This window comes from Euprymna scolopes, chromosome 31 (assembly GCF_053919585.1).
Source record: "Euprymna scolopes isolate OS-2025 chromosome 31, ASM5391958v1, whole genome shotgun sequence".
NCBI lineage: Eukaryota > Metazoa > Mollusca > Cephalopoda > Sepiida > Sepiolidae > Euprymna > Euprymna scolopes.
The window spans coordinates 53,167,892-53,187,824 of record NC_136512.1 but is presented as its reverse complement, the minus strand read 5'-3'; the positions used below and the strand labels follow the sequence as shown (position 1 = coordinate 53,187,824).

At 30.7% G+C, this 19,933-nt stretch overlaps 1 protein-coding gene across 1 annotated transcript in view; it reads left to right on the top strand.

Moving 5' to 3' along the window:
* The window catches only part of LOC145255743 (tRNA (guanine(37)-N(1))-methyltransferase-like), a 50,671-nt gene that overhangs the window by 13,255 nt on the left and 17,483 nt on the right, over nucleotides 1–19,933 (top strand). Inside the window, exons 2-3 of the mRNA XM_080114381.1 lie at nucleotides 6,132–6,516; nucleotides 19,249–19,437. Of these exons, the coding sequence (XP_079970507.1) occupies nucleotides 6,132–6,516; nucleotides 19,249–19,437 (574 nt within the window). The remainder of the gene's footprint in view (nucleotides 1–6,131; nucleotides 6,517–19,248; nucleotides 19,438–19,933) is intronic.

Below are 19,933 nucleotides of genomic sequence, written 5' to 3'. Positions count from 1 at the left end.
TAAATAAACGATTGAGAAATCAATCATTTAAAATTTAAATACATATTGTTTGTCTGGTTCCTTCTTGCCACCATACGCTTATTCTTAATATAACAGTCTTAACAAGATTAAACCAAACAAGCCATTTCTAACCCCAATCCATACTGAACCCAAGTCAACTTTTAGATTAGCTGCATATTTTAACTGATCCAAGGTTAGCTGGGTGAAAAACAACACCAGAATAGAGAGGTAGTATCAGCATAGATATTAATTTTGTGAATAATATTCTCTGGAAGATAATTGATATAGAGAGAGTAGATAATACAGTGGATGTGTTATCGGCAGCTCCAGTAACTCTCGCTTCTCCTATTTTGTCATTCAGTCCTCATTCAATGAGTGATTTTTCTGACAAAGCTGTAGAACATCGACATTAAAGAGAATGAAGAGACACCGTCCAGAGTTACTTGCAATCTTCATTCAGAAAGAAAACCTAATAATACCATATCTCTGGTTAATAAATTTGGCTTATTCTGAATTACATTTTTTTGGTAGCCAGCAAATAACTAACTAAAACACACACACACACACACACACACACACACACACACACACACACACACACACACACACACACACACACACACACACACACACACACACACACACACACACACACACACACACACACACACACACACACACACACACACACACACACACACACACACACACACACACACACACACACACACACACACACACACACACACACACACACACACACACACACACACACACACACACACACACACACACACACACACACACACACACACACACACACACACACACACACACACACACACACACACACACACACACACACACACACACACACACACACACACACACACACACACTTTTTCTAGGTAAGATTTTATAATGCCACTCTACATAAATCATTTGATTTGGTGCATGGGTGCATAAAAGTCGACCATGAATTCTTGGCAATCTCATGTTTATAGAATGACAGCACTTCCCTTGCCTCTTAGCAACGGGAAAGAAAATAAGACTTTCATTTTTTTAATATCCCACTTGTTATCATTTTCCCACTGTGCCAAGGAGCAACCACGATGGTGATGATATACACAAGCCTATTAATAATAATAGCCAAGAAATACATATTTTTTTTATGTTGTTGACTAATAACAGTCAAACCTTAAATTGTTTATAGATATTTTCCTGTCATGTTTTTTCTCTCCATTATTTTCCTCATGAAATGACAATTAGAATTGGCTTTTATTTTACCACTCCTGCTTCTACACAAATTTTTTGAATCATTTGCGGTTTTTATCAATGTCGATTGTTATGACAACATATAGCAATAATAAAGTTACTTAATGATGTGCTGTTTACATTTATAAGTGATTCATATTGACATGGATGTATGTATAAATAGTTAACACCCATTCAAATATATACAGAATGAAGTAATTATTTTTAAATACTGCATTTTCATCAGTTTTATTATCAATAATTAATATAAGTTTCTTATAATTACATTTTGTTACTACGGACAATTAAACGAAAGCAGATGCAAAAAAAAAATGAGTTTTTTTTTCGTATTGGTGATTGCATTGGAGCACAACATGGAACAGATGTTAGTGTGATTAGAAGAGTTTAGAAGTGGATGGGGTAAGTTTAGGGAACTTGTGACATTAGCAATCAGCAGAGCATTACCACTGTCAACCAAGTGAACAGTCTATCAGACATGTGTACACAGTGTGATGATGTATGGAAGTGAAACCTGGCCAGTGAAGAGTTGAAGACATGCATTGCATGGAGAGAATGATATAAGAATGATATGATGGATGCGTAATGTGAGTTTTAAAAACAGACTTAGATTTGACAAATCTGGAAAGTATAAGGAGATGTGTGCAAAAACAAGAGACATTGGTGGAATGGAGGAGAGTTGTTGGGTTAATAGATGCTGTTGTAGAGGAAGGCCAAGGAAAACATGAGAGTGAATGATAATGATGAACTTGAGAGAAAAAAGTGATAAATAGATCTTTATATATAGGATAGTTTGTAAATCATTTTCTAAAAGCCGTGCAACACCTGTCAGCATACAAAATGTATTTTAAAGTGAATTTAATGATGACTAAATTTTGTTTTTGCATTAAATAACACCAAAATAGTTGCAATAACATAAAGTAAGCAAATTAAACTATGACGATTTTAGAACCATTGAATCATTTTTAGCCATAAGATATTTTTGCTATTTTATTTTCTCAAAATAGAGGTGGAGAGATAGAAAGAGGAAGAATGGATTTTTTTTATTATCTGCAAAGAAATGGATGATGTCATAAAGGATGAATAATAACCTACAAAACAAAAAGTTAATTTTTTGATGGCATCCTTTTTTTACTAAATATATAATCTCAATCTATATCTCTACTATTTTATAAAGAAACTTTGTGTGTGAGTTTGTTCCCTACAGACTCAAAAATAGTTGTGCCGATTTTTATGAAATTTCACACACGAAGGTACTTTATGCACTTGGCAGTGTTCTTAAATAAGTTTTGTATCGGAATGTGTTTGATACATATTGATAATTGAAATAATCCAATGAAAGAAGGAATAGACGATTTTGACCAAAGTTAACATCACAAGCGCATTTAAACTTTTATTTTTACCACACAAGCTGAAAGGCTCAACATTTAAAATCAACAGTAGGTTTTTTGACATGAGAGGGTTGTGTTCAAAATAAATGTTTCTGTTTAAAGCACAATTAAACCATGATGATACTTGACTTTAATTTTTGAATTTAAATTCAAGCCATCATCACTGCACAAACAGTAAGGCCAGGCATATAAAATTTACAGAGGCGCATTCAAAATGAATGTTTCTGTTTAGAGCACAATTGCACCATGATACTTGACTTTTTTTGCTTAACACACACCTCCAAACACCTGGGCAACGCCGGGCACCCAAGCTAGTTATATATAAAAAATAATTTTATGAAATGAATAGTAGATTCTCTACAGTGCAATGTAGACTACAATGTATTATGGACTAAGTCACTGAGGGGAGGCATTTGAAGCTTCCTCCCGGTGCACCGTGATGAGGCCCCAATCAGAGCAGGTAATCAATTGATTTGATTGAAAAATGGTTGATTTCACCAATTTCAATGACAATAAAAAATATAGGAATGTGAAACATTCATTGATGATCATTCAATCCTGGGCACCCTCGGGTCTCCCTGCTAGTATAAAATAAATGCTGACTAGTCGATTATAGTTATAAAACTATTTGTTTGCCGATATATTTTTTCCGGCTCTAAATAACAACAGTTTGAGATATTGTAATTTGCAGATGAACTGTTAATTATCAAAATCTAAAAAAAAACAATCAAAATTTGTTGTTTTAATTTTATGGCATCAAAATGAATCATTTGTTTTTATTAATTTATTTTCACGACGTTTCGGCCAACTATTCCTCTGGCCTTCATCAGGTGGTAACCGCAACGGATAGGAACTTTGAATCTCCCAACTGCATTCTCAGCAATCACTGCCATCCGTAGTTGTTGTCGTATCACCACGTTTTTGGCCAAGTAAGCATCTGGCCGGCTTTGGGTAGGATTGAAACTGCTATCTTCAGACAATGCTCATCTGGAACCGTAGAGATTCAACGAGTTATAATTAATGATATTGTAGTTTAAAAAAGCAAAACAATTTAAATTGAAAATAGATAATAATTAAGAAATGGAGAAAATAAATTTAAGGTAAATTATATTAAATAAAATGAATAAGAGGAATAATTATAAATACGAAAGTATTGCTGAAGGGGATAAATAAATAAAAAGACGGAGACCTAAACAACAATGGGAATACACTAGGCACCGCCAAAACTGGGGGGGCAGGTCAGTACTTTTTGACGGACCGTCTTTTTAAAAATCTACCAAAAATCAAGTAATTATCCGATCAATACGAAATTTTCAGCGATTATTAAGAGAAGAATGAACTTTATAACGGTGTACTTATTTTTCATAAACGATATTTATATATATATATTTTTTTTTGCTTACAAAACCCCCCCTTGTTTTGAAGTGGGAACAAATATGCTTAAAATAATCATCTGAAAGATTAAAAAAAAAAAAAAAAATTGTTTGCATACCTTATTTTGACGTCTGAATATCAGAACTTCGATTGTGTTTAATTATCCCGCTTTTGAGTTTTGAAGTGTGAAATTTGGTGAATATGTTAAGTAAAATAATTAAGTTAAGTTAAGCAAAACAAAAAAAATTTTTTTTTAATATTTATACGAAAAAAGCCATTTTAAAATCTTTGATAAATAAATTAACAATTTTTTTTTAGCGAGCCGAATAATGCATGACCATTATTAAATAAGGCATGCTTTGAAGGATCGATACCAAAAAAAAAAAAATTTGATAAATATTGTGCCCTTTGTGTTAAAAATAGCATCATTTTTTTTATCCCGTTTGAAAACGTTTGCCGCCTTTCGACTACGGTGGACCAAACGGACTGAAATAATTTTTTTTTTTATTCTGCTTTAAATTACCCCCCCCCCCCATTTTGGGGAGCCTGGCCCCACACACATACACATTAAAAAGCAAACTCATACAAATGGTCACCCATCTGGTACTGGCCAGCCTCAGCTTAATAATACATTGAAATTTTCGTCACTGAAAAATAAGTTTTTTTGGCCTGTTTGGTCTTCCATAGTTTGTTTCTTATCAAACGCAAACGTAAACAGTGTCGATCTAGACTCTAGATTGACGCGAAATAACTGGTTACATATATGAATAAGTGGAATTATTTGAAATCCAGGTACTTATATTATAATATTTTTGCATATTCTCTTAGAAAATCATCCTAAATCTTAGTTTGACAATAAATAAATAAATTAATTATTTCAAAAACCTTTTTTTTTAAATATTTATGTACGTTTTTTGTGCAAGACAAAAAATGTCAATTGTTAACTTTTTGGGAAAATTTAACATTTAAAATTTAATTAAAAATAGTAGAAAAAGTTTGACATTATTCTGTTTTCTATATGATAAAATTCAGGGTTTTATCTTTCTGGAAAAAAAAAGTTACTCAGAAATAATGGATTTTAATAAATGTAATTTCGTTTTAAAAAACAACAACAACTTGATTTTGCGGCCATTTTTGGCGGTGCCTAGAATACACCCTTGACATCAGAGGTTTTGATTTTGACTGTCATGTAAAGATTGTGTTTGAATGTTTTTTTTTCCATAGAATTGTGTGAAAAGTTTGCTACATAAAAAAATACAGTGATAATATATTTTTACTGCTTGTTGAAAATTGCTAACAAAATAGATCTGTAACATATACTCTTATGAAAAAATAAAAGAACGTGTTTTCAAAAATTGAATTGAACTTTAAAAAATAAACACACACACATACATATATGTATTATTGTTATCATTTACTTATTACTGTAAATATTATCTATTATTTATAATAATTGGTTCTCATATTGCGTTAAATTCTATACTAGGTCTACTTAGTACTTTAGGGAAATGCTGTAAAAATGACACCCAAGATGAGAACAGTAGTCCGAAGAATACAAATAACCAATCCTCATCTCTAAAATTCAAAAATGTGATCTCTTTCTGCTTGCTATATCTCTGTTTATTCTACAGCTGTGAGTTAAATAGTGGTACTACTTGTATTGATATTTTCTTGTGACTATGCAAATCTTTTTATTCTTTCTTTTATTCATTGCATTTGATTCTTAATAAACAGAAAATGATGGAAGTGAGAGCAACGTAAATTAACGGCATGATGGTCAAGCAACATATAATGAAAGAGGATGAACATAATATAATAGAGATTTGTTTATTGCAAATTGTGGTTAATTGGAACAATTAAAATGTAAGTTTTTCAAACATAACTCAATCCATAAACTGAGGAATATTTTAGCATATATTTTGTGTGATTAAAAACATAAGAAATACCTTAAGGAAAAATAATAGATTTTAATATTTTTACAATGTGCGTTTCATGTTAAGTCATTCTTAAAAAAAAATACTTTTCACTTTTTTCTTTATATATTTATTTCATAAATCTCAAATTAAAAAAAAAAAAAATCTTTGTACCTTTCAGGTGCCAGTCCAGCAAGTTTCCACATTAAATAAACTCATGAAGAAATCATTGTGTAAATTCGCTAAAATTCGACCAATTGCTGAACTTTCTGATGATGATCGAGACAAGGATGAATTTCGGTTGTTTTTATTAAAACCTGACAAATACACAGATGCTGACAGCTTTAATGAGAGAGAATGCCAATTGTTTGAGAAATTGGGAATTAAGCTGCCATCCGCTCTAATTTGGACAGACATTGAACTCAGCTATGACAACTGGAATGCATCCGAGATTTTACGAGCTGTTATTCCGGGTGAGTTTGACAGTGTTTCCGGCTTCACTCAGACAGGTCATATTGCTCATTTGAATCTCCGAGAAGATGTGATGGATTACAAATATCTCATAGGTATGCTTTCTTAACCTTTCTTAATTGGTTAATTTCAAACCATCATCGATTTTCTATTCACTTTTGTTTAGAATTTTTTTTCACAAATTTATTTGTTCCTAGTAAACCATATACAATACAATTACTGATGCAAAAAGCAGCAATCTTGTTTTCAGCAAAGATCTTATCATATTAATGCTTTCATTACTATCAGGAAGAAAATGTGTGTAGAACAGAATATTTTGTAAGGATCATCACTAGGGCTAGGACAACAGCATTTTCTTTTCATTGTTTTGACTCTCGAGTGTGTATCCATTGATATCTTATATGTTTATGTGGTTCTCGGTTGATTGACTGTGTCGGAGTCAAAACAATGATAAGAATATTCTGTTGTCATGGAAAGAATGGATAAGAGTGCTTTGGTTTGCAGATGTACAACGATTTATGATAAGGATGATTTCTTTTCAAGAGAAAGAGGGATAAATAAAGACCTGGCTAGAGATAGATTTTTTTTAGAAGTTGATTTCTAAAAGCCATCCAACACATGCCAACATTTAAAATAGATATTAAACTAAATGTAATGATTGTAATGATTAACCATTTAAATAAAATGTAAATACAACCATTGCTGAAATTTGTTAAGCTTCTAAAATGCTTGTTTTCGATTAATATAATCTAAGCTTAGCTGTTGTTGAGTTGCTAATGAAACTTAACTGATATGAATAGAAAATTGATTTCTTGTCATTTTAAAATTTCCTTTAAAAAAATTTTTTTTTTAGTCACAATAGTGCAGCATTGATGAATTCATACCTTAATCCTTTCAATTTGCAATTTATCCTTTATTTTTGTGCAATCCTAAAAATATTATAAGATTAGAAAGGAAATAAAACGATCTTTCTATATTTTTGTTTATTGAATTATTTTTGTTTCGAACAGTTGAAAAGAAAATGCAGACGTTTTCCAAACTCAATTTTATACATGTCCAACATATAAAACAGACATTAAATTAGATATGATGACGTTGTTTTGAAAAAATAAATTGGCCAATTTTTAACAATAATTTTGAAAAATAGACTTGTTAAACAAACAGAACACAACCAGGAAAAGTTGAAAGTCTTCAGGGATTATTCAAAAAGAAAAATAATAGAAAAGAAAAGGAAAAGTAAAGTTTCGTTAAAACATCTCTGAAATATTTTAACATAATTTGTGCCAAATTTGTGTAATTTTGATTATGTTTTAATGTCAGTCTAGGTTATAAAACTCTAAATTGGGTGAAAAAACAAACTTAAAATTACAAGATATTAAAAGGCAAACAAAAATGTCGGCATGCAACTGCATTAGTGTTGTCAGTTTAACAGTTGATTTCTTAGTTTCTCTCTCTCTCTCTCTCTCTCTCTCTCTCTCAATATATATATATATATATATATATATATATATATATATATATTATATAAAAGGAACTTTGTGTGAGTTCAGTTTCTATGGACTTGAAATATAATACGAACTGGTTGGGATTGCTTTAATATTCTGATAACCGAATTGCTCTAATTAAACTAATTATATTCTGATAACAAAATAGTTCTAACTAAACATGTAAGAACATTTTTTATGTTCATATTTTCAATTAAAAAAATATTGGTTTTGGAATAAAAATCCACAACAAAAAAAGTTTGTTGTTTACATCAGTGCTATCGCTGTTGTTGCTACTAGTAATACTACAAGACAATCTTCCGCTCAAACAGAAACGATTTTTTTCATCAATTTAAATTGCTAGCCACCACAAGAGAAAATAACATACAATTATACTTTTAATGGATAAAAACAGTAAAAAAATTGATTTACTTGACAGTGGGTGTCCGAAGAAAATTAAAAAAAAATTTCAATATTTGTTATGTTGAAGTCTTTTTTAACGCAACAAAAGAACGAGTGGTCAAAAGTCTTTTGGACAAACCCAAACAATTAAAAGTAACATATCTTCTTGTTAGTTTCTAAATTTCATGACAAAATTCTTAATAAAAATGCGGTACAAGCATTTACAAATCAGGGATGTCTTTAGAAAATCTTGTCAAAAACACTGTTTTATGATGTTCACATTTTTATCACTTTATTTGTTTAAAACTCTTAAAATATATAATGTACATTATTATTTATTAATTCATTTGAAAGTATATTCATTTTCAAACAAAACAGTTGTATTTGTACTTTGGTTTTTAAAATATGACGATTTTAGCAGAACCAGCATTAAATCTGTAATTATCCAAAGCGTTTTATAGTCCATGTGTATTGCTATTAAGAGTACTCTTTTTTGCTTTGGCAGGGCAAAAAATCATCTTTGAAATTCAGTAGACAAGTACCTTTTTACTTGCTTTTTCTTACAGAAGAGACATTGCGAGCCTATCTCTGCTCTATCATTACTTCTATAGTAAATGCTTGACTGAGCTTCAATTTATGATCTTCTCCCCTGTAAAATTTGTAACAAATACTCGTCTGGTTACAACAACTGTCAAGAATTTACCTCACTCTCTATCTGTGCCTAAAACTAAATGAAAATTCCATGAGCAGAGTTTATTTCCTTGTACTGTCTGTGTCTGGGACACAATATTGTGAGGATGCTTCCCAGCTTACTATAACATGGTCGTTTTCAAGTCTAATCTAAATAAGTTCTTATTGAGCTGCCCTCTTAAATATTAAGCTTTACCAAAGTTCCACCATTACTGATCATGGTGCTTCACTAATTACCTAACATATTAACTCTTATACTTATATAACATATTAACTCTTATACTTATATAACATATTAACTCTTATACTTATATAACATATTAACTCTTATACTGGAGTGACCTCCGGCCCCTGATAAGCACTGATTTCTAAATAAAAAGAAAAAATATATAAATTACAAATAACACAGAATAATAAAATAAGTATGCAAATGTAAAAGTAAAACTCGATACTAATCTGTACATTATATTGAAACAAGAAATACACACGATGACGTGAAGATGACATCATAATAAGCATGTTGTTGCCTCAGATGAAAGTTAGGAAGAGACACTGTAGCATCTTAGCAGTCTTGCTGGGCTTCTTCTTACAGGTGCCTATCATACATCCAATATTTCAAGTCCTGGGTATAATCTTAAAAACACATCTTGTGGTGAGGCTCCATTTGGGAGTTGTGGCGGATAAGAAATTGCCTCTTACAGTTGTTCCCAGATCCACTTTGGCTCGGAGTCGTATAATACCTGTTAGAGAATCTGGTGCTACTGGCTTCCTGACCAAAAATGCATCAAACATTAATGTTATTGTTTTTTGTCCTTTCCCTTTGCAAAACTCCATGTTCTGCAAAGTCAAAAACAAAAACAATTTTCTTCTATAAAACAGTCAAACCAAACACCTTGAATAAAGGATTTGAAGCAGAAAACCTTTTTCCGAAATGACTGGATTTGGCATTAAATAACCTAAAAAAGTTTGTATGCTGTAAAACAAAAACAAGCAACAAGTAAAAATATGTGCAGGCTTGCATGTACAACAATGGCCACCACTTATAACATAAAGAATTACATTGCTTAATACCCGGAAAAATACTTATTTGCAGAAAATTTAAATGTGATATTCGTTTTTGGCACACCCGAAAAACCTATAGAAAACAAGTTTTTAAGGCAGGTTTTGTGTCGGTCTACCAGGATACAATTACCAAATAAACACCACCCCTAAAAAAAAAATAACAGATGCCCCCCCCCCAAATAAAAGGTGGCTATACAGTTGGTGTTCACTTTTCGTTAAATTAATATAGAAAAGTGATCCCCCACTTTTTTAAAACTATAATTTCTTTATATCTTGGAAACTACTCATTTCCTGGAATTTTAAACATTATTTTTGTTTTCAGTACTTTTGAAAACCATTCATAGTAGTAATTTTAAAGCACCTTTACCAATATTTCAATCATAGTCATTTATTTTTCATAGTTTTGCATATGAATTACAAAATATCTGATATTTGGTTTTAATACATAAAGTAAATTTCACAGTGTATGAGGATTATTTGATACTGGAGATATTCATAATCATACTCTTTTTCCAAAAGAGGGGAGGTATAACAATATGAGAAATATTTGGAATCAAGTTTCCCCTTGCTGTTATTTCAGATCATTTGAAATCATAGCAGCAAGTTTTTTTAGTTTCCCCTCCATCATGGTCAGTAGTTTGGGGGTTTCTTTCAATACTTTTCTTTTTAAATTACTTTTTTTTTATCAGAACAGATATTACACTTTGTTCCTAAAGATCGTTTCTATTTGATGTCTAATCCCAGTGCTGATGAAACTATTCAAATAAAAAAATTGTATTCTTTCTCCTTTCTCTCTCTCTCTCTCTCTCTCTCTCTATATATATATATATATATATATATATATATATATATATATATATATATATATATAGTCGCATAATATCAGAAAAGTGCTCAAATGAGAATGAAATAGAAAGCCGAATTGGCCTCGCCTATGGAGCTTTCCATAAACTGACGAAACGCGTCTTCAATAATAAACATCTTTCAATAAAAACTAAACTCATGGTATACCACGCAATTGTTATATCTATGCTTCTGTATGGGTGTGAGACCTGGACCATATACCAAAGTGATCTCAGTAAACTCGAAAAATTCCACCAACAAAAATTTCGAGCTATACTGAACATCAAATCGTATGACTATGTACCCAACACAAGCGTTCTTGAAAGAGCAAACAGCTGCAGTATTGAGGCCACCACCATGAGGCACAGACTCCGTTGGTTGGGGCATCCTCAGAATGGATGAAAACAGACTCCCTCAACAAACCCTGTACTCGGAGCTACCTACAGGAAAAGACCTATCGGCCACCCTCTATTGCGATATAAGGACTAACTCAAATCCATCCTAAAAAACACCGGATTTGATCTTCACATCTGGGAAACAACATCTCAGGATCGGTGCCTGTGGCGCCAATCCATCATACATGGTACCAAAGGATACGAGGCAGAAAGAAGAAGACTGGTGGAGATCAAGAGGCAGGCAGGAAAAAATCGTGCTGAACAACAACGCCCCCTGCCAATCATTGCTTGCGTTCTCTGCCCATGCAAATTCTATGCTCAGATTGGTCTAAGAAACTGAAATTCTCGGATACAAGAAATTGGCCGACGATATATATATATATATATATATATATACTTCAGAATAAAATTATCTAACAATCAACTGGTATGAAAACCTGTGATTATAAATCTTACAAAATATTATTGGCAGTAATATTCTAAGTACAAAAAAACTTAAATTCACAGTTAAACGAGGAATTGTCTTGCACATCGGAGGATGTTTCATGTTTCTGTTTTTGTGTACATTTTTCCCGGCGCTCAACAACATCAGCAGTGGAGTTTACAAAAATAGCAGACGAAAAAATCTACTGGACCTATATAAAATTTTTTTTACTGCACTCATTATATAAACAAAGAAAATTTCTCCAGAAAAATGCCTACTTTAGACCTTGTGATGTGGATTACTCAAAATACAGATTGGATCACTTTACCTCACTGTTATCAAAGACATTCACTTCGGATTTTACCATGCAATTTGGATGTGAATTTTTATATCCTTTTCATTAACTTCCCTTACTCTATGATATTTAAATACTTAAAAAATTTTTAATTGTGATTTTCCATGTCTCACTGGCTTTAGCAAATAAGGTGTAAACCATTATAATTATTTGCTAATATTTTCTCCTCTGAAGAGATGGTAGACATCGAAATCCTATAGGATAAGGAGTTAGAATATTTCAAATGTATTCTTTGTCTTACATAGAATAATAAAAATCTTTTGATTTGAAATTTAACCATTTCAGGTCATAAATTTTTAAATTTATTGAATGACTAAAATTTTATATATATATATATATATATATATATATATATATATATATATATATATATATATATATATATATATATATATATGTGTGTGTGTGTGTGTTTTTTATTTGTTTTTGTTTTAGCGATACATTTTGAATGAGTTCAATTATTTATACGAAAGTGCATTTTTACCTAAATGTGAGTTGGGAATAATTTTCCCCTTAACCAATTTGGTAGCCCCAAATGGGGAGCAGCATATATATTGTTTTTAAAATGTAATTATATTTTATATGTATGTATAAGAGAGAAAGACAGGGAGACCTTATATACTAAATACACTAAAATTCTTCACAATGATTTGCTTATATTTAAAGAAAAAAATATTAATTTTCATAAAAAAATTTGAAGGACATAATCAAAATCACATAATTGGCATTATATTTCAGAGTAAAACTTTTCTTAAGTCATCTTTTAAAATAACACTCATAAATATATTATTTTATTTGCAAAATGATGAAAAAGGGGTGTACTTCCCTTTAAAAAGGAATCTTAGGAGTACTTCTATTGAAAAAATAGGGGTTCCTAGGGAAATTCTACATGTGTACAGACTATTGTGTTTTAGATACACTTTCTAGCTTGTCTTTCTATAAATGGACAGACACGCAAACAGACGTTCTTTTTTATTATTGAATCATTTTAATGCAATCGAAATGAAAGGAATTCAAATTTGTTGGTCTGTGATGCACTTTTCCATCAGAAAAAACTTTTGTTGAATAATAACTTTGACATTTTAAACATTTAACTAGAAAGTAAACCGTCCTAGGATGGGTAATATTAATTCCTCAAACGCAACAGTTTTGCATCACTTTTCTGTCCTCTTATGAAAATATAATACTGAACCTTATATCTAAAATCCTTATTTTAATCTTAATTAAAATCCATTACGCGATTTTGATTCTAGAAATATCTAGAAAATTCTAGATATTTCTAGAATCAAAATCAAAAAGATGTCTTAAGAAGAAATTGAAATTCAGGGAACTTTTGCTTAATTTGTTTCGATTGACTATAGATCAGTTTCAATATTTGAAATTTCAAATGGAAGGTTGTACCATATTATGCGCCTTAAAAGCCCTTTAAAGTATTCAAAGAAACTTATTAATTGATATTGTTGAAATTTAACAAAATATTGAAGTATCTGAATATTTCCAAAGCTCTTACAATTCCTCTTTGCTTCGTTTGCATAAGACTAAATTAATCTAAATATAGTCTACATTACCACCCCATTAACCCTAGTAGTTGTGTTCCAAAATTCATAATGATCGGTTAATTATTTTAGGAGTGAATCATGTACATGCAAATATATATATTTGCATATCGAACTCTGTATTGGATTGAAAAAAATGATGCAAAAAATTTGAAATAAAAATTTTTTTTAATGATTTGCTAACTTATCTTTTGTACAAACAAAAATAGAGACACTTGTTATAAAATGACGATATAATTTACACGTACATTGACAAGGCATTTTTTGAAACAACAGATTTGAGCTTTTATAAATTGAAAACTGAATAAAAAACTTTTATTTATTTGATGATTTATTTACTTTTTGGCTGTTAGCATAACAAATCATCGACGGGACTAACAAAGTATATAGTCATTTAATAGATGTTGCTAGAATTGAAGTATGTAGCAATATATTATTTTGAATAAAATAAGTGTTGTCATTAATTCAAATGTATCTAGGTTTACTGATGTTTGCTTATAATCATCATTTGTGATGTGTTTGATTAGTAGTGTAAGTGTTACAGGCACATTTAGATCTGATGACTTAAGAGTAAGATAAAAGTTGGACAATATAAGAAAATATGTAAAGAATAGGAGACTTTGTTGGTATGGTCACATTAAAAGAATGGATGAGATTGATCGGATAAGTAGATATAGAACAGTTGACGTAACAGTTGGGAGATGAAGGTCAACGTATATATGCAGGAAGTGATGAAGATGAATTTGAGAAAATAAAAGTAAATCAAAATCTAGCAGAGATAGGTTAATTTGGAAATCCATTTCTTACATCTGTCCAGTAGATGTCAGCATGTAAAATGGATGTTAAACTGAATATCATGCTGCTTATCTTAGTTTTGAATAAAACGTTAATACATAAATACCCCCACCTAACCCGACAAGCAGCAAAATCCCACCCCTTCATTGTAGAGGTCCATAGATGCCGGAAAGCCTACTGCTTTAAGAATTTCTTGACCTGCCAGTCTTTGGAATTCCCTCCCTGTTTCCTGCCTAACATGTTAAAATTTAAATGTAATATGAACAGACATCTCTCTTTTCAATTCCTTACATGTAGACATAGTCCCAAATACTTGCCCATTACACCCAAGCGATAATATACCTTGTTTGAGGTGACTAAGATTTAAAAAAAAAAACATAGTGAAATTATTTTTAGCTTCAGAAAGTACCTGACTCCTGATACAATTCTTTACCTTTGTAAGAGTAATCCGATACATTTGTAGATAAAGTACTTTTGCTGCCACATCTGGGGAGGTGCCTCTTGAATCACTTTTTCCTTCCTTAACAGAGTACAAAATTGACTTTGAAATCTTTTTGGGGATGATCTTTACAGCCATTTCCTTATAGCTTTTGCTAGTGTATCATTATTTCCATGAAAAATGTTTCATTCAGTTCAAATCTCTGGTTTCTAAGATATTTACACTAAGAACATGTTTTCCTCCCACGATGAAAAAACTTTCTTCCTCCATGTGACTAGCATCAGGAAGAATTTCTATGAACAAAGTTTCTTTCCAAGGGCTTCTTGTCTGAAACACTGCAGACTACAACATGGTCATCTTCAAATCCAACATCAACAAATATTTATCATTAACCGTCCTCATAAGTAATCAAATTTTATTCTTTTCATTCATCATTTTCCATACTACCATATTCTTCTTCTTCATTCAACTGACAATCTGTTCATCTCATTGACTCTTATCATCGAACGACTTTTAGTTATGATGAGTAATGACTCATTGGTAAGAAAAATATAAATTTTGATCAGTTTTCACATCAAATGACCTAAGAAAGATTCACTGATTGTGAAAGACAGAAATGATAGTCACAGCACAGTAAAATGGTTACATGGTGTGTCCTTATTTATTTGCCTCCCCACGTGAGCAGTTAAATACAGGATCGATTTGATATGTGAAAAAATCTAGCTTGCTGGATTGAGACAAAAATAAAAATTGCCTCAGTCTAGAAGTTTACTGACTGAGAACAAAAATGAAGAAATGTAGTAGCTCTCAGAACAGATACTGTACTTTGCTCCTAAGGATCCAATATTGGTCAAATTTATGAAAGAAACAAAAGAAAAAAATAATTAGGAAAAAACTGTCAAAAACCGTTCATAGAAAGAAAAGAATTAAAGTTTGACAAAAGGTCATTTTTTGATGTTGAGGATATTTAGCTCCCCAAAAAGAAAGCACTCTGGATGGAACAAAAATAAAAATTGATCTCAATTGAGAAGGACTTTTCCTCCTCTGATTCAGGACAGACCAAACTTTACACTGATACTGCGCTGAGAAGTGAAGTCTACCTTATAAGAAATAGTCGAAAAGCAAAATGGAAGACAAGTGACAAAAATGTGTGAAGCCGAAAAGATGTGAGTCAACAGCTGGAACATAATGCATTACTTAGAAAAGTGATAAGGAATTGCCAAGCACTATCAACATGTCACCATATAGTTGGAGCATACGAAATTCGTGACTTCCTGGTATTGTAGAAGTCATATCTACTCCATCTTGTATAGTGCATTTCATGTTAATATTATGGAGAAACGGGATATATTTTTTGACCAGGTTGAGATGCTATGCAAGATGTAAAGAATTAATTCTGAAAATTGTTTTTGTTCCTGGAATGAAAAACAAAATCATAGAAAATTCCATATCATAAAAATTTTGCGGACTTTTATGGAAAGTTTTTTGCCTTATATTTTTAATGACTTCCAACTTTCTCTGCCCATTAATATTTTGCTAGTGCTGCCTGCCATCTGGTCATCATCAACTGACCCCCTTTACATTTTAAGCAGCCTACTACATGTCAATCTGGGATAAACTTTGTTGCAGTGTTTTCGATGATTGCTGGTGGGCAACGTTGCTATACCAGTTGAGATGTTGTGCAACACACTTTCTCAAAAGGCTGGTAGAGTGAGACTAGCAATTTTCTCCATCCAATGTGCTGCAGCCAAGATCATGTTGTATGTTTCGCAGCCTTACAAGAGTACAGATCAGATGTGTGTTTTATGCACTCTTGTATGAAAAATTTTAGATATATAAAATATAAAGTGAAATTTGTAATTTATTTGTAAATTGGATGAATTTTAACTTAATGTTATGTGTATTTAAATGGAAATTGTGCATAATACCGTGATAAACTCGTTTTTCTTATTAAAATATTTGTATCTTTCCTCATTACCGATTGATTTGCAGCATATAGATACAAATTTAGTACAAAATTCTCAGCTAGAACGTACAATTTTATGTAAGAATACCAAGTTATTCATGAAATAATGAATCAGTAAAGAAATTACTGATTTTTTTTTTCTAACTTAGCTTGTGAGTTAAAGTAATTTTTGTGTAAAATAATGACCAATTTTGAACTCCAAATACTGTTTATATTCTCAGAGATGTTGAACTGTTGTAATATGCTTTCTTTCCCGTCATTTAATACTTTCTGTGAAGGTCAGTGCTCACTTGTTTGCATATGTTTATTTTACATGTGTGGTCGCACATTAGTTCACAAGATCTTATATTTATAAAAAGACTGGAATGCCATTTTTTTTTTCAGTCAGCATCTGTTGTTTCTAAAAAACTTCTTTTTTTTTGTTTTGTTAAAGTGGACTTTTTGTTACATGAACCATGATCGAAAACGTTTTGAACTTCTTTTAGAAGTATTTATTGATAATGATTGGAGCATTTTGCAGTATAGACAAGAAAACGAAGAAATAGTAAATATGTGTGTGTGTATATGTATGTGTGTGTATGTATGTGTGTGTGTATATATGTGTATGTATGTGTGTATATGTATGTGTGTGTGTATATGTATGTGTGTGTGTATATATGTATGTATGTATGTATGTGTGTATATATATATGTGTGTGTATATATGTGTGTGCGTATATATATATGTGTGTGTATATATGTGTGTGTGTGTATGTATATATAAATATATATATATATATATATATATATATATATATATATATATATATATTTCAGAGGAAACATAATTTAATTCAAATACCAAAAAAACAAAAAAACGGGCAGGTGAAATTATTAAAATTTCCTTAAGGCCTTATCGTCTGACACTCTAAGAGGAAACGTCAGAATGATAAATTAAAACTAAGAAACGAATGAGGAAAGAAGGGAATTTGGTTTCAGTTGGAAACATCAGTTGGAGATATTTATTGATTTAAAACCACCTGAACAGTGAGATTTTTTTTTTTTTTTTTCTCACTGGTCTTCCAACTGAAACCAAATTCCCTTCTTTCCTCATTCGTTTCTTAGTTTTAATTTATCATTCTGACGTTTCCTCTTAGAGGGTCAGACGATAAGGCCTTAAGGAAATTTTAATAATTTCACCTGCCCGTTTTTTTTGTTTTTTTGGTATTTGAATTAAATTATGTTTCCTCTGAAATTTCTCCTTCCATTTTGCTGTACCAAGAATTTACTTATATATATATATATATATATATATATATATATATATATATATATATATATATATATATATATATATATATAAACAAATAATTGTTACCAAAGGCAAGATAAGTTACGTTACTACCGACCTGGATAAAGTTTTTGGCGCTTTAACTTATTTTGAAGCGTTTATTTACTTTGAAACACAAGTAATTACTGAGTCTTATGTAAAAATAAATAGATAAATAAATAAAACCCGCTCACATGAAACGGCCATGAAAATCGAAAATTAAACATAATGGTCGGGTGGGTTCTATGAATATTTTGTTCAATTTTCCATTTTTGAGTCATTATTGAGATTCTCCAAATCTCATGTCAACCATTTTTTTTTCTTGTTTTAACACAAGACTCTTCATTACTTGTTTCAAACGCATTAAAATAAGTTAAAAAAAAAAATGATCCAGATAGGTAGAAGCATAGCATAACTTATCTTGCCTTTAGTAATATTTATTTGTTATATATATATATTTACCGCTTTTTAGTTCTGTTGTCTTACAATAACCACCAAAACGACTGTTATATTCGTATCATTTTAACCACTGTTTCTAGGTCGTCAGAAATATTGTTTACTATTATTTATAATTTAAATCGAATAATTATCTCCCTTTAAACTATAATGCAAGGGAGGTAATTTTTCAACATTTGAACAAAATGACCTCCCTTCGTTATGGTTTGACTGGAAAGAGAAAATATTAGTAAATTATAAATTAGCAGAATTACTGTTCAATTATTAAAATCTTTTTCAAAAGATTGATATTGTTTATATAATTAAAAATAACCTTTTCAGTAGATTTTCTAACTCTAAGCAAACTCAGTAGAGATTCACATCTTCCAATTAAAAAAAAATAGAATTTCATGAAATTGAATTATAAATTCTCATAAATAGCTCATGATGTCATCTTCTCCTTACATGGTTGGCTGTAAAGAACTTACACACCCTCCTGTACATTATCCAACAATTAGTAAAAATATATTTAAAAAATGCCAAGTAAGACACAAATTTAGTTTTGATTAAAATGTACATTCAGCAATTCATGCTTAATGCTTAAATTCAATATTAGATCCATTTCTCTTTTTAAGAAACGTTTGGGCTGATGTGTTTTTTGTTTAAATTGCAGGTGAAGTACTTTTGGACAAAATTTCTACATTGAAAACTGTTGTCAACAAAACAAATGTTATTGATAATACATTCCGAAATTTTGAAATGGAGTTGTTGGCCGGTGAAAAAGATTTCTTTGCAACTGTTCGTGAGAACAAATGTACTTATCAGTTTGATTTTGATAAAGTATATTGGAATTCTCGTCTGAGTAAGTGACATGTTTTTTTTTTTTTTTTTTAGTTTTTTTTTTTTTTTTAGTTTTTTCCGTTTTACTAAAATGGCAATAAAACTGATAACATGACCAATGAATGCAAACTAGGTTAAAGATTTTCCGTTCTCATTTTTATAAGCAAATTTGAAATATGAATTTTATCTTATGTTTTGACCAATTTTTTCATTTTTTTATGTCAGTTTTAAAGTCTCGTTTCATAACGTTATTTGTGAAAAATGTGAAATGTTGGGTTGCCCAGTAATATCTAAATATTTAGCTATAGAGTTGCTGTTATTTAAAAAAAAATGGATTTCGGTTAAACCTTAAATAATATGTGCATCTATTTTCACAGGCATAAAATATACAGTTGTGAAAATGTGGGGTTATCTATAGATTAGTTTTATAGAAGATAGTTTGATTAGTAGTTTAGAACCAATAAATCTTTATTTTATCATTAGTTCCAGCAATGGACAATTAAGTTAGAAAAAAAATC